General features: G+C 40.1%; 2 protein-coding genes across 2 annotated transcripts; both read right to left on the reverse strand.

Moving 5' to 3' along the window:
- Positions 1 to 1,308: 1,308 nt before the first annotated feature.
- Positions 1,309 to 6,044, reverse strand: LOC122984465 (THAP domain-containing protein 5-like). The gene is made up of 5 exons (XM_044354935.1): positions 5,851 to 6,044; positions 4,826 to 5,009; positions 3,371 to 4,185; positions 2,039 to 2,225; positions 1,309 to 1,752 (listed from the first exon to the last, which is right to left on the reverse strand). Exons 1-5 carry the CDS (start codon positions 5,922 to 5,924, stop codon positions 1,633 to 1,635), a joined length of 1,380 nt encoding a protein of 459 aa, XP_044210870.1. The 5' UTR covers positions 5,925 to 6,044; the 3' UTR covers positions 1,309 to 1,632.
- Positions 6,045 to 6,747: 703 nt separating this feature from the next.
- On the reverse strand, positions 6,748 to 15,507 carry ppp5c (protein phosphatase 5, catalytic subunit). The gene is made up of 13 exons (XM_044355019.1): positions 15,395 to 15,507; positions 13,370 to 13,611; positions 12,461 to 12,608; positions 12,133 to 12,254; positions 11,982 to 12,047; positions 11,757 to 11,855; positions 11,467 to 11,572; positions 11,060 to 11,202; positions 10,158 to 10,245; positions 10,010 to 10,050; positions 9,719 to 9,897; positions 9,541 to 9,622; positions 6,748 to 7,947 (listed from the first exon to the last, which is right to left on the reverse strand). Exons 1-13 carry the CDS (start codon positions 15,489 to 15,491, stop codon positions 7,885 to 7,887), a joined length of 1,476 nt encoding a protein of 491 aa, XP_044210954.1. The 5' UTR covers positions 15,492 to 15,507; the 3' UTR covers positions 6,748 to 7,884.
- Positions 15,508 to 15,509: the final 2 nt, after the last annotated feature.

A 15,509-nucleotide genomic window follows, 5' to 3' on the forward strand; every position in this document is an offset into this window, starting at 1 on the left:
CATTTCACTCCTCATGGTACATTTATAGGTTTATTATTGTTTAGTTGTTTCTTAGCTCAATTTGTTCATCTTTTCTTCATATGTCCTATTACTAGCTTACAAATTAGTGCAACCAGTTTTCATCAAACACCAATAAACATTGACAGACAGTGATATTCAGATGAGCAGCCATATACTTTCCTGAAAAGTCAATACATTCAAAACCTAATGAAGACCTGTACTGGTTTTACCAGTGTTGAATGCCTGTTTCAGCTATGAATTACACATGGTAATAGATACTCTATAAACATAGTGCAGGGCCTGGTGCGGTTACTCCTGTCATGTCGGGTCTCCGTTCTTCTCTCTGCACGGCTTCTCGGCTCTTAACTTTGCTGCTTCATTTCATTGTTCAGAGTCTTGTTCTGAACCAGATTCAGTTTTTCACACATCTACAATATAGACTTAGATTTATGACCTCTATTACAACCAGAAAAGGGAAAAACCCCTGCAAAAATTTTGCTGATAACTCGAGTCATTATTAGTTAATCTAACTTTCAGAAAGGAAGTTCCTCTGTCACGCTTCCTTCCCTTTTGATGGGTGTATAAACTCCTCAGTTACACTTCGTATAAGACTCCAGATTAAATTTATAATACAGCTGCTGTCTAGCAGTGAGAACAAGAGGAGGGAGAAGCAAACGCCATACAAGTTTGGCATATTTACAGTACAACTTCATCACCATGAGGCTTGTGCAAGAGGCAGGTTTACTCAAGTCAAATGACATGTTCCAGCTGTTACTTGGCAAAGTTATCGAGATTCGATCAGTATCATGTTCATTCTTACATAACTATGGCTCGGGTGGTTTATATAGAAAAAGTATTGGGCTTAACAACTACTTTACCATCACAATTACTACTTATAGTTTTTTTTTTAACATTTGTTTTATCTATAGGGCAGAAACTGGAGGAAGAAAAACAAACGTTTGGAGACATTGAGCTGAACGGGCTGTTGTGGTTTAATTCAGCTGCTTTCTGTCACTGTTGAATCATGTCACTGTGTAGCAACATGTCCAGTGTTACTCGGAAATGGGATTTAAAAACTTCCATGAATCAAACCTGCAACCGTTGGTGTATTTACTGTCACTAACTGCGTGCTGAGAGATAAACCAGCGTGTGATGAGTCATTTCCTTTTGTTCCGTCCTGCTACCGAAGGACAAAAGGTCAAAAGTGTCAAGCGACGGTGATTAAATCAAACTCTTTCTCAAATCAATGTTAGTTCTCTAATCTCTGGTTCTTTTAATAGCTGCGATTTAGAAATTCAGACCAAAACGTAAACAGAAGTTATTTTTAATTTCATATGTACATTATCACAAACAAAAAAAGTGGTTGGAGGAAAGAAGGGTGAAAACCTTAAAAAACACATTCAACATTGTCCTAAATTACTCATCCATATTTGTGCAAAGCTCACAGCATGTTAACTACCAAACTCCCTCATTTCATACACAGATTTCATTCAGTTATCAGAAGAAAAAAAACAAAACTAAATTAGGTAGCATTTTGTTTTTAACAGTATTGGCCACGTCACTAGATTTTTTGGCACCGTAGGCAGCCGACAGACACACACAGAGATGAGACAGACGCAGTCAGTCGGGCCCTCACAGCTTTTCCTCTGTGTCGTTCAGTGGAGTGTAAAAATATGCAGCGTCATCTTCTTCGTAGATGATGGCCACAGTCTCATCGGCGTCTGAAACGGCTGCGCTGGTCTGTGTGTAAGCCTGGGAGAGGAGGAAACGTTTGGCAATTTCTCAAACAAAATACATGACGACATAATTATTTTTAGACAGGAAGGATTGAATCACAGAGGATGCACAAAATAATTGATTTCACAAATATTTAGCCACTACATCTAAACACTACAGGCTCAGCTAAATGCCTTTATAAAGTTCAATGGAGAGTCGAATGACTCCCAGAGAAACATCAGAGTACGCCTACAGCTAAAAGAAACTTGAGCAATAGCAATTATCTGAACTTAAGTCATGTAAACACGTCAGACTCCCTCACCCTCTCAAGCAGCTGCAGTCGCTCCTCATTCAGCAGGTTGTTCTGTCTCAGCTGGCTGACTGTGTTCTCCAGTCCCAGAAGTTTCTCCAGGTGCCGGCGGTGTCGCTGCTGCAGCACTTTTACCTTTTTCTGCAGCTCGGCCACGATGGCCTCAAGCTGCTCCTTACTCAAACTGTTCTTATGGTAGCTGTCGATGTGAAAATAGTAAAAAGATGGTGAATGCTGTACTAAAGCAGCAATAACAAGTCAGTTGAAGGGTATATAGGGTAGGGTATACATGCATATTTAAATGTTTCGTTCTCATAAAGCAAGTTTTCCCATTTGTTATAAAAATGTGATGTTAAACTGAGACAGTGGCAATATTGTTAGTTATATTTAAAGGCAGGATGAGGAGGATTTGTCAGTTGTGGTTTGTAAAAACATTCAAAGTTGGCTCCTTCCTCCTCCACAGTTCAACGACACCAGAAGTGCTATGCTGCTATGTCGCTACGTTTTTTTTTATAGAGTCTCAACCTCTGCACACCCTCTGCCCAAAGGAAAGGTTGACGCCCAGAAACGTCCTGAACACAACAAAATACAGGCAGAGTCTCTGCAGATACATACACTGCAACACACTTCTAGTGGGTCATAAGTGATGATTGAGAGGAATTATTTTTTTAAGAGTCTATACATTGTTGTTGTTTTTTTTTTTTTTTTTTTTTTAGGGAAAACCCTGCTCATTCTGCCTTTAACCAAAAGTTGAAGAATGAGAAACGCTCATGTTTTAGGGTAAAAAGTGGTCAGACTCCTGACAAGGAAAAAGTGTGTGTGGGTATAGCAATCTCATCCCCAATAATTTTGGTCATTCACAATTAAACTATCAGGTGCAATTTTGTTAATTTGCATTTAGACAGTCTGTTTAACTTTTATTTACACTGTCGGCTTCTTGAATTCAGCGTTGTGCAGGCAGATTTTTGTCAAATTAAAACTTGAAAGTGCATTAAAACTATTTTGTTGCAAAGGATGGCTGAATGATCTCAACATTAATAAAAAAAAAAAACATTATAGTTTCAGTCAGTTTCGGTCATGCAGCCCACATGTGAGGAAAACAGAATTATGGATATGAGAAAGAAACACCTAATTACTAAAGTGCTCTTTAGTAATTTAAAGTCAAATGTCTGATGTTGATTTTTAAGTATCGACTCTTTGCTGCATCTTTATAGGCTGCTGAATTAACTCTGATCCCATTTTAATGCAGTAACCAGCATCTTTGGCCTTGCAGAAAGAAAGATTCTCTAAAAATCTCTGAATGAAAACGCAGACATGTGCTTGAAACCGAGAGTCGACGCTCACCAGTGCTCCTCCAGCTGGTGATCCTGTCTCTCTGCGCCATCCTCCTCTGGCCTGCAGTCGTCTCCCTCTTCCCCCTCTGTGTCGAGTCTCTCCACGGTGAGGACCAGGGACGTGGGTGATGGCGACACGTGTTTGGACACTATAGGCAGAGTAGACGTGATGGGCTTGGAGCTCAGCGCCGACGACAGCACCGTGTTCGGGGAGAAGGTGAACTGAGATGTTTCAGAGGGGAAAACGTTTGGTATCGTCTCGAAGTAGGCGATGACTTGCGTTTCGTGGCCTTCGTGGATGTCTGAGAACTCCTCCGTCGTACAAGTCACATCTTCGACACAGAGAGAAGCTGCAGACTCATCTGTGCAGCCAAGCGCGGTGTCATTCACCACCAGCCGTTGGCCCTGAGTTAAAATGGCAGCAGTGATCCCGTTCACAAGCTCCTCTTGCCCCTCACCAGCAGCACATTCGGACATCACCACCACCTCCGTGTTCTCCCCACTGTCACTCAGATCATCTACTGACTGGATTAAAGTTAATGGGAAATTTGCCCCCGTGTTGAATCCATTTACTGAAGCCCACTGGTTCAGGTCCGTCTGGATAGATCTGTCAGACTCTTCAACATGACTCGTCTCCATCAGGCCGGTTTCTCCCTGCTGCGCTGAGTCGACAGTGATCTCATACAGATGCACCGTGTGCAACGTACTTTCCGTATCTGCAGCATCGTTAGCCGCCGTCCTGTCATCCGTCACCATTATGCTTTGATTACCGTTAGCTCGAAGCACTTTTGGTTTCTTCTCGCTGTGATCCATGGCTTTCCGTTTCTGGAAAAAAAAGCAGGTGAAGCGTGCATTTATGAAAACACAAGCAGCGTGATTGTGTTTACAGTTCAACTTTGAGCAATGAAAAAAGAAAATGAAAGTTTCCCAAGGCATCTTGACTCACTGCTGAAATATTTAAATGTTTTAATTTCACTCCAATAAAAATAGATTTTAACATTTCAATAACACTTTACTGTCTGCTATGAAGGGGAAAAATGGGAAAATCACATAAATAGTCACATTATTTCAACATCCATGTTGAATGAAGCTGCAGATCAGGGAGGGGGTTGCTGAAAACCAACTCCTCAATGTGATTTTGTGTCACAAATTTCTATCCTTTTAATCTAATTAAACTAATTAAATGGTAGAAAAATAATACAAGATGTATTCAAACATTGCAAATTTTCAAGAGCAAACTACAGCTTCCTGAAATAAGGCAACAGCAACTTCTTTTATGATGTCAGTATTCAGCAAAATAATGGAAACATAATTATTTGCCAGTATAGTGTGTTGGAATATTATCTTAACATACATCATTATTTATCTTTCTTATAAAGACCTCTTCAGTATTCTACACCCAGGACTCCTTCAAAATGTCTTGTGTTTCTGAATGAGACTGCGTTTATATCCTTTTTGGTTTTACCTCGGCCTTCTGGAAGACTGTGGGCACTGCGTCGCTCTCAAGGTAACGGATCCCCCATCGCACCTTAAAGCACGAGGGTGCAAAATGTTCGTGGCAGACGTACTGGTGTCGAGATGGAATCCAGTTCTCACGTCCCATGTTCCTGAGCCACTGCTGCAGCCGGTCCGGGTCCTGTAGAGGGAACCTAAGATACAATAATAGTGAGACACTGAAATCGTTAGAAAAAGGAAAAACAAAACCATAAAGCAGAATTTACACTGTTCTTGTTCAAATGATTTGACAGTTAGGTCAAATCAGGTAACTAACCAACTCTGTGGACTCATCACCTTTTGGCTTGTGTCATTAAACACTGCTCAGCGTAATCTGATCCAGCTTCAGCGTTGTATGAGCTTGTTGAGAGACGCTTCTAATATTTCACAGAGCTGCTCTATTTAGTTGTTTAATATGGTAGACAGGTTTCTATTGTTCTGATCACTGTGTGTAATTTGTTTAAGTTTAATGTGGACCTTCCAGTTGTCATGTTTTTTTTAAAGATAACATTCCCAATAAAATCATCAGGAGAGCTTTTATTCCTGCCCATGAATCAGCTCAAGCGTTAAGATGACATCATCATTACAGTCTGTCTTCCTGTTGCACGACACACCAGGGTTCAAACCCACATAATACAATTGGGAAGTGGCACTATTGCAGAAATAATCAGTACAATATGTTTACAGAAATGTTTGCCCTTCAGTAAAAACTCAACTGAATGACTTCCTGCCCCAAAAAATGATGATTTAATTAGAGCTCAGACTGTCTCAAAGGTCAAACCGAGACGACGCAAACAATGCAAGTCATCAAAAACCCAATTAGATACCGATATTTCATGACTACAGTGATTAATTTTAGTAAATAAAATGTCGTAAAACGGACGTCGCGAATACAAACGTTGCTTAAAGTTAGATGACGCTTATATCAGCAGCAGCACTAACGTTACCTGAGCAACGAGGTTATCTAAAACACTGATAAAAACATAACCAGCTTACTTGTAAAAGCTTCTCCTGTCGCTGCCGCTCCCGGAGTCGCTCTTACAGTTCGGGACTGAACAGTATTTGGGCATCTCAGGCCGGTCTGGTTGTTGCTGCTCTTATCTTCGTCTGCAACTGGGTCCACAACAAGGTGAAACTCGTGCTGTGTTGTCAACGCGTGGCGCATAGTTGACGAATGACGATCAGCTGTTGAGACTCGTGACGTCAAATAAACGCGACTGTCATGCTGGAAGGAGCAACGTTTTCTTTTCCTTCTTCAGCGTGTCAACGGTGTCATGTTACAGGAATAAAGAGATGCCCTTTAGACATGTTTTAAGATATATATAAATACTCTACTTTGAATAATAATGTCTACTATGGTTTTTCCACACTAATAAAGTTCAATTATCTTGTTAAAATCCTTAAAATTACTCATTGTCCCTCATTAAAAATTACAGAATCTATACATGTGCAATTATGTTTCATTTCAGAAGTTTGATTGCTGGACACAGGATGTCTCCTTCTTCATTGTAAAGTTATTTTTTAGTTTTTGTGCACCGGAGGCTTCAAGTTTCCATATCACACTTTTCTAAAGTTGAATATTGGATTTGAAGTTAAGGAAAAAGATGACGATTAGCTTCCAAACAATATAAATCACGCTCGTTAGCTCACCCTTTAAATTCCGATTTTCAGTGGACACACAAAACTTTCCACTTTCAGCAGATGAATGTGAAAACAAACTCTGTAGATAAATCACTCTGCTCAGTGAAGCTCAAACATTCAACTGTAGGAACATTTTTGAGATTTTTTTAAATAAACATCTTAATAGCTGAAACTTTAAAACCCCAACACAGGACACTGTCTGTATAAACAACCATAACTGACATAAATAAAGATACCAACTTCTTTCTAAAATCACTGGACTGGATTTTTTTATTCAATAATTTTCTCCAAACATTACACGGAATCTCGATAAATGATACAGTATATATACATACACGTCAGTGTATTTTTATCTAAAAAGTTGAGGGTCACTGGACAATGCAGCTGTGCGTTTCAAGACAGGATTGCATTTGGACGTTTGTGTACTGAAGAAATCCACATATGGGGGGAGGGGGCGGGGTAATAAGTCACCGGTAATTGAACATGTATTGGAGACTCGAGTGCCATCAGTGTTTGCCGTACACCAAAGCTAGTTTGGAGAGTAGACTGTGCGGGAGCTGCCGGGTGAGTGGCACAATAACGGTCAGGGATGAAAATATGGAGAGCAGCAGTATCTTCCTCGACAGGAAGCAGTGCAGCAGTGCAAAATACATGTTACCATCTACATGACTGAACTACCTAAATACACCACTAATGGCAAACAGCACCTTTCAGAGTGTACCAAGAGTCAATCTCCGTTTTTTTTTTTTTCGGATTGGGATCATACATGTAATTATATTTTGGATTCCTGTAAAATAAAAAAACTTAAAAAAAAAAAACTGACATACTGTAGGATGGTTTGAGAAACACTGATAGACATGCTGTTCTAAACCCATTTCACAATGCTTTAAGCTGTGTACACAGGCCAACAACAGTACAATGCTAGGTTTCAGAGTCACAAGTCGCTCCTTGTAAAAACTGAACAATCATTTTTATTACAGATCTTTGGTACATACCAGCTAGCTGATCCCACCTGCTGAGTATATCAAATATTTAAAAACCAAGCAGCTCCAAGGAGACTCATCTGAAATTCTCAGGGTTGGTTTCTTTTCCCAGTGATGCAACACATTGATGGGGGCAAAGTGGACAGTGGAAATCGGGATTTTTCCAGTTTTAACTGGTAAACATGAAAGAATGTACCCAGTTCTGGACTGGGCTGGTCTAAGTGATCTCTTCCCATCTGAACTACACGTATTTTCTGCAAACAACTAGCGGAAGTTTGTCGGGGAGAGGGATCCCTTAGGCTAAGCATGAATGAGAGCATGTCCGAGCACTGGAGGGAGTGAGGTGGCTGGGATGGTTCAGGTCAGATGGGAGGTCGTCAGTGTCGCAGACAGACTAGCGTGGCCTCTACATCATCCCCAACTGCATTAGCGTGTTGGCATACGCCATGGGCTTGACATTCGGATGAGGCTGTAAAGGAGAGTGAGAGGAAAATAAACGTTAGATCACACTTTAACAAGCTGGCTGTCAAACTTCATCAAAATTAAGCACACTTCACTTCTCCTTTTAGTTGTTTTTGCAATCATGCCAGTCATGCTAACTTTTTACTTAAAGAGGAACTACACAGATTTTACACATCAAAGTCAGGTGTTGGGTAATACTACTGCATATGTGTGTGTTGCTTCAGAGAGAGATGTGCAAAATCTGATCAAATGCCTCACATGATGTCACTTGAGGCTGAAGACTACAAGTCTGAAAATGAAAAAAGTCTAGGGGTGTGGAGTTAGAAAGAAATGAGGTTAGCAGGCCTGTGAAGCCCACTCCTTATCTCTGCCTATATCTACTTTTTAAAAAACTTTATTATCTATTAAGAGTCTGACAAATTTATAGAAGTGCAATACTATACTGGTGCAGGAATCTTAGTAGAGATGTCCCAGGCAATTCGGGGATCAGTGGCTAAAATAAATCCAGTCTGATCCTGATCCTTTCTTTACGGGACTCTACTTTCTTTAGTCCCCCTCATCCTACTAGTGTTGCAGCGCTGCTCTCCTTTTCTACAATCAGGCTCTATGTGTAAGAACTTTTCTGCATATGCAAGTGAAAATTAGTGTGTGAATGTAAAAAAATTACTTGAGTGCACCAGTGCAATTAACTCTGACACAGAGGTTGGCAAAATACAGGGGTTTGTTAAAGTTACTACAAGGAACTTTCATTTTGTGTTGATTTTAGCGGCCTCTGTGGACCAAAGCGGTAGTGTTTCCTGGAATAAAGACTATTTTCCATTCCGCCTTGTCTCGTAAAAATCTTGATCTGGCTAACACGTGCATTTGTTCTGGAAATGAGTGAGCTGTTTGCAGGATGCATAGCAATGAGGTAACGTATCCATTTGTGGCTGTGTAAGATTAATAATAACGGTTTCATAACCAGTTAAAAGTTCCTTGTAGTAACTTTAAGTTTAGACATTAACAAATATTTTAGCTCTCCTCTCTCTTTCTTATTGGCAAAACATTCAGGTAGCGGCAGTGCGTTATCGCTGACTGTCACTTTAGCCGATTAAAATAAACGTCACCGATTCATATCAGCTGTCGTTCATTCACGTTAATTCTGTAGAAAACTTGATGAAAAGGCAAAATTAAACTCAGCTGTTCTCTCTGCAGCAGGTGTCTGTACTCAACCAACGACAATTATTAAAGATAACGCTTATGAACTTAATTGTTTTGAACCAGGACCTTCAGTATTTGGATCAAGTTATTTTGAAAAATGAGGTTTGATAAATTTAGTAGGGTACAACTGTTATTTCAATGTGTCAGATACATATTCAACAATCAACATTAAGGTAAATATTGGTAGTATTAGTAGTATCATGTAACCCCGAGATCTGTGCAATGAGGCTCTTGAATTAATTATTATCAAAACCAACAGTCACAATGATAAAAATGAGCATTTTATACAAAAATAACATTTCTTTAACTTAAAAAGCACAATTCCAAAACATCCCTACTGCTTCCAATAAAACTCAACTAAAACACAAGCAGGTGCCACTTTAGAGTACAAGATACTGACCACAGCAGTGAACTGGTGGAATTCTGGCTTGAGGTCAGATCCCCTGAGGTGGATATAAGCTCCTTTATTTCCCATCTGATCACTGGTGGAGGGTAAAACACAACACACAACAGTTTAAGTGAACAGCGTTAGCAACAACTAACTCTACACTCTTAAGTTAGCGGACACAGTGACGTACCAGTAGTTGGGTGCTGAGAACACGGTGATGCACTTCCCTGAGTGAGTGACCTCATAGCCCTCAGTTTTGACCTCATGACTACGAATGATGAAGTCCAGCTTGTTCTGTTCCAGGAAGCGCTCCGTCACATCCGGCCCAAACTGGCAGCTCACCCCTCGCTTGCTGATCGACCGGCCACTCTGCATGATAAGAGAGACAGACGGATTCATTTTAAATTCAAAAATTGATCTAACACAAACTAGTGGACACTCAAACAGGTCTAAAAAAGGTATTGGATGGGTGACGACTGACCTGAGGCTGTGGATCTGACCAGAGGAGGTCACACATGGGACCTGTGAAAGAGCGGAGGAAGGTGTTAAAATGTTCCCGTTTTCCTTTCAACAGATGGTTTCTTTGAGACAGGTTTTATACTGATGGTGCGCAGCCAGTCTGACCCTACCTGCGTCTGGAGGCTGTCTGTTCCTGTCAATCTTCCTGAGGTCTTCCAATGTGACGCCATCTTCACTGAACAGTCCACCGTGCATAATCTGATATAGAGAATCTGATTAAGACTGTGTGCACATTACAAAATATGCAAAAAAAACATTAATAAACAGCAGACATTAGCAAGATTCAGATAAATTATGATCATATTAATCCATCAGAAGTTGGACTGCCTGGTAAAGACGTGTAAATTAAATCAGATCAGATTAAATTTAAGAGGTTCTACTCTATTCCCAAATATTCCTGAAAGATAACACTAGCACAACTGGCTGCAGAAATATGGCATCAATTAGACCCTGTTTACGCTTGGTTTTAAAACGCGTCTCAGTGATCTGAACACAAGTGGACAGCTGAGAGACACATCGCCGTTCACACAGCTGAGACACATCGCCGTTCACACCTGCGTCTATCATGCGTCTCCGAGGTGTCCAGCTGACCACTTGTGTTCAGATTTCACTACTGCCTATGTCACTAGAAGGTCAAAGGGCACCACGCACAGTTATCACATCAGTCTGTCACAGGACAAGTGCCAGATTTGTTTCACACGGGCTAGCTAAGAAAATAAAAATGCTTCAAGGTCATGAACAGGCTACTCCAACTGTTGAGATTTTTTCATTTTATATATATTTTTTTAAACATTGGCGCACTGTCACCAAAACCACCACTACATCCTGCATTGTCGGGGACACATCATTTACATTACAAAAGATATGTGGTCAAATGCGACCCAGACCACCTCAGCAAGTGGTTTGTTAAAACCAAGTGTAAACAGGGTTTTAGAGACTAGAGCTGGTGAACAACAGTAACATTAGTTGCATGACCTTATGACTGCTCTCAGCTCACAATGCAGCTGCTTACCAGTACTTTGTTGTTGATACACTGTGCAAGAGGCAGCCACTGGAAGACCTCGCTGAACAGCTGGAACATCTGGGCCGTGTACTTAGCCTTGACCTCCCCTTCGAATCCATACATCTGGTTCATGTTGTCTGTCTCATGGTTACCTGCAGGTGAAAATCTTAGTTACTGCATGATGTACAACCCAATTTAAATAACTCAATACACTGTAATTTAACAGTAAAAAAAAACCACATGAAAGATGAACATGGAAAAAGGCTATTAAATGAATTTTAGTGTAGTCTTTGAACTTTATGACAATGTGCATGTAATAAATATGACACATCAATATGACGTGTTACAGCACACATATTTGCAGATGCAACACATGCACCCGGAGATAGCACAGGAAACACTGCGAGTGTTCTCACCCCTGAGCAAGTGAAAGTTGTCGGGGCAGAGCAGCTTGAAGCCAAAGAGGGTGAGAATGACCTCAAGAGAGAAAGAGCCGCGATCCACAAAGTCACCATTGAACAGCTGAGTTCTGTGGTTAAGCACTATGACGCACAAGTTCTGGGTTTGAGGCTTTTGGGCTGTTGTTTTTTTTTTTTTTTTTTTTTTTTTTTTTTAGAAACAGAAGGATACAAACAAGGAGGACAAACTGCACTGAACACATATTTATAAGCTGATGTGACTGACTGACTATAGGCAGAAAGGATACATAAGGGTTGGTCTCTGAGGGTAGGCCGTTCAACTTGAAGATGTTGAGGAGATCATAGTATTGCCCGTGGGTGTCACCGCAAATAGTTATTTTTTCTGTCTGTGGCAAAGAGAAACAGAGCACCTTCAACAGAGTCCAAACAAGATGACTATATAAAATAATAAGCAATGAATATTATATTTTACTTTCATTCACTTCACCGGCGATTATCTGCTAAGTCCTCACCTCTTTTAATGTGATTTCAACAAGACTTGGTAGTTTCGATAGAACATCTTTAACTTGCACCAAAATCTGAAAGAGTACAAAAAAAAAAAAAGGTTTAATTTCAGATACATTTCTTTCAATGGGTGTCTTTGAAATAAACAAATATGTTTACCTGATAAGCACACTTTCTGTGCAGTTTCTTCTGGTCTTTGAACCAATCCATCATCTCCTTCATGAACTTCAATGTGACCTTGCCATCTTCAAGTTTTGGGCCTACGTAGTCATCCTCAATCGCTGCAATACAAGATCGTCTTAATTACAATGAAGAATCAATCAAATAACATTCACATCGGTGCATTTTATTATCATTAGTTTCTGTTTAACATGCAACACAATGTTTTAATCAATCACCATAAAGTTGACATCTGTTGTAAGGCACATTTTAATGTTTTACAAACAGATATGTTTTACAGACTTGTCAGATGATACAGGAAACTTACTCATGCTTTCAATGTCCAAAGAGTCAACAACAGATTTTTTTATCTCATCGCTGGCAATGGCTCTCTCAAAAGCCTTCTGTTTCACAATCTTGTTACATTCCTGATACTTCATCCTTGCATCCTTGTCATTTGGTCGAACCCTCACTACCTATCATCAGAACAGGGAAATGACATATAAATTAAACACACTGGTTAATCATCAACTGGAATCAATGCAGACCCACTGCAGCTGCAAAGAACAGGTCGTAAATAGTTATAAAAGGATATTAAGGGTTCTGTTTCTTCATCGTGCGAACAGTTTCTACTGAATGAAAACAATTTGGTTGATCTGTGTGCTGTAAATCAACTAAATTTTGAATTATTGACAATCACACGCCGTTCTGCTCGATACATTTCAGAGATCTATAAATACATATGGATCTTCTTCCAACCTCCAATTGCTTCATAAAGGATTAAGTCTCATTTTCTGTTGTCATGGTGCTTGGTTTAGTCGGTGCAATAAATTGAAGCGACTGTGGCTAAGCTTTAGAGGTCTTTGTTGCCACAGCCCTGATATATTTATATTGCTTATTACGAGAACAGACTGAACAATAGCCACCAAATTACCAGTGGTATGAGTGCCTTCAGACTGGATCCTATTGGCATCATGACTAGATTAAAGGATAATCACTGTTTAGGACTGTTAAGGCAACATAAGGAGCCTAACTCATGATGACAGACAGACAATGTAACTGGAGAGCTCATTCTTTAGTTTCTTTGAGAAAATCTCGGAGAAAAAAAACAGCTCTACTGAGCACACTGCTCATGTCCTGCATGTTCTAGGTTTCCTGAAACCCTTAAAAATACTATTAGACTACAGGGTAGATAAATATGTGCAGCTACTATAGTCAAAGATGCTATATTTCTTACCGTCTCATAGTCCTTAAGTGCAGCCTTGAACTTGCCCAGTGCCATGTTGGAGGTGGCACGGCGGTAATATCCCTTGATGTAGTTTTTGTCTATCTCCAGGGCCTTCGTAGCATCAGCCAGGGCATAGCCATAGCACTCTGTGCGTAGGTATGCCAGGCTTCGGTTGCTGTAGTAGATGGCATTAGATGGATTGAGCTCCACGGCCTCTGTGTAGTACTTGATTGCATTTTCATAGTCTTTCTCTGAAAAACAAATGTCACGTCTTCACTGGACAGGGACTGTTTGCAGTTCATATAAAATGTCAAACACAATGCAGGCAGTACAGGTTTATGATTTATGTCCTATCGGGGTGATGCTGGAGCTTGATGACAATGGAAAAATTGTGTGTTAAAACAATTAGTCAACTGATTGGTCAATCAACAACTAATGACGATTCTGTGAATCATTTAATTGTGAAAGTCTCGTTTCAAGTAAACACACCAAACATTTTCCAGTAACCGCTTCTTAAAAAAGATTAACTTCCTTTTCCTCCAAATCACACAAACATCACTTTCGGCTCTGGTAACTTTAATTGGACAAATTGTATATTTTATTAAATGAAGATAATCCTTACTTGTATCTCTAAATAAAATATCACCAATATGCCTCATTCAAAACCTCAAGGCTGATAACATGAGAACATTCTGAGCGTTAATGTTGGTGGTTTTATTCAGTGTTTAATCCACAGTTAGGGTGGGTGATATGGCCTCTGAGAATAGTTCTCAGTAATGCAGTCACTGTTCATTACACTCTGGTATTACAGTCAGTAAACTATCAGTAAATCCCGGAATATCATTTTAGCTTTATCACAATGTTACTGTATTGATAATTTGGATATATGAGATTCCAGCTCCAGGCTAACACACACTAATATCTGTGCTGTGCATTCACGATACTGCACACTTTGCTCAGTGGAAAAAAAAAAAAAGTTATGAGACAGGGTGAAAAACATCCTTTAATCCCATTAGTGTGCATACTGTACGGAGATAGCACTGCTAACCGCGTGTACTCATGCTCAACAGCCATACAGGCTGTTCAGTGTGACCTGCCACATGGGATGCAACACTAGCCAATATCACTGCCATGATAGATGCCATTCTTATTAAGAGTGGAAGAGTACGGGGAACAAGGGAGTGGGAATTTTAGTGGAAATAGGCATGCGATATACCAGGAAGCAAAAGAAAATGGTGTTAACGTTGATATTCTGCAGAACCTAAAAAGTACTATGACATTTCAAAAAAATGCACAGTGCTTTGAGATTAAGTAGAGCAGGTGGATGAATGGCATTTCTAAATATATCAAAAAATAAACAAGTAGCCAAAATAGAGTTTAGACAGCGGACATAAAGAGGAAACTTTACTTTCGTTATCGATGCTTTTCACTGTCAAGTTGAATAATTTTACTTGGACGCAAATCAGAGGCGCGGCGTGATTGTTACGTTACTTCATTGCAACATTAACTAACGTTAACGTCCAGCAAGATACGCCAACACATACCTAATAAAATGTAATCTTATAAGAATAATAGCAAACAGTTACTACTACAGTGACCATTAAGTGTCTGCTGTTAAAACGAGGCTGCTGCCCACACGCGTCACTTATAACTACCCAAAAAACTAAACACAGGGTTGGATAACAACAAGGTCGGATTTACATTTAGTTAAAATCCAAATAAACGACTAAATCAGAGCAAATCAGTGGTGCACTATAAATGACACGCGTGACGGCATGCGATAATACTGAGGGTGCCGATAATGTGCTGGCTGCTAGCTAGTGTTAGCTAAGTCAGCTAACCGCTGTTAATTCAATGCAGTAATCCAATGAATGAGTTTAGCTCAGTGCTAAATTAGCCTAGCTTACATTAGCGACCGGCTCCAGTTAGAGCGTGTAGCAAGACCGTCATGTCGCCGTTGTAGTCAGTGGTAACACCGTTGTCTGTTTTAAACCGTTGAATAAAGCCATTTACTTGACAGAGCTGCCAACTTACCTTTAAAGTACTTATTCGCCTTCTCCTTGAATAGCTCTGCATCATTACCTCCCTCCGCCATCTTCTTCTCACTGCCGGTTTCCAGTACGTGCGCCATTGACGGATGTCGCAAAGG

The sequence above is a fragment of the Thunnus albacares genome, chromosome 6, assembly GCF_914725855.1.
Source record: "Thunnus albacares chromosome 6, fThuAlb1.1, whole genome shotgun sequence".
NCBI classification, from domain to species: Eukaryota; Metazoa; Chordata; class Actinopteri; order Scombriformes; family Scombridae; genus Thunnus; species Thunnus albacares.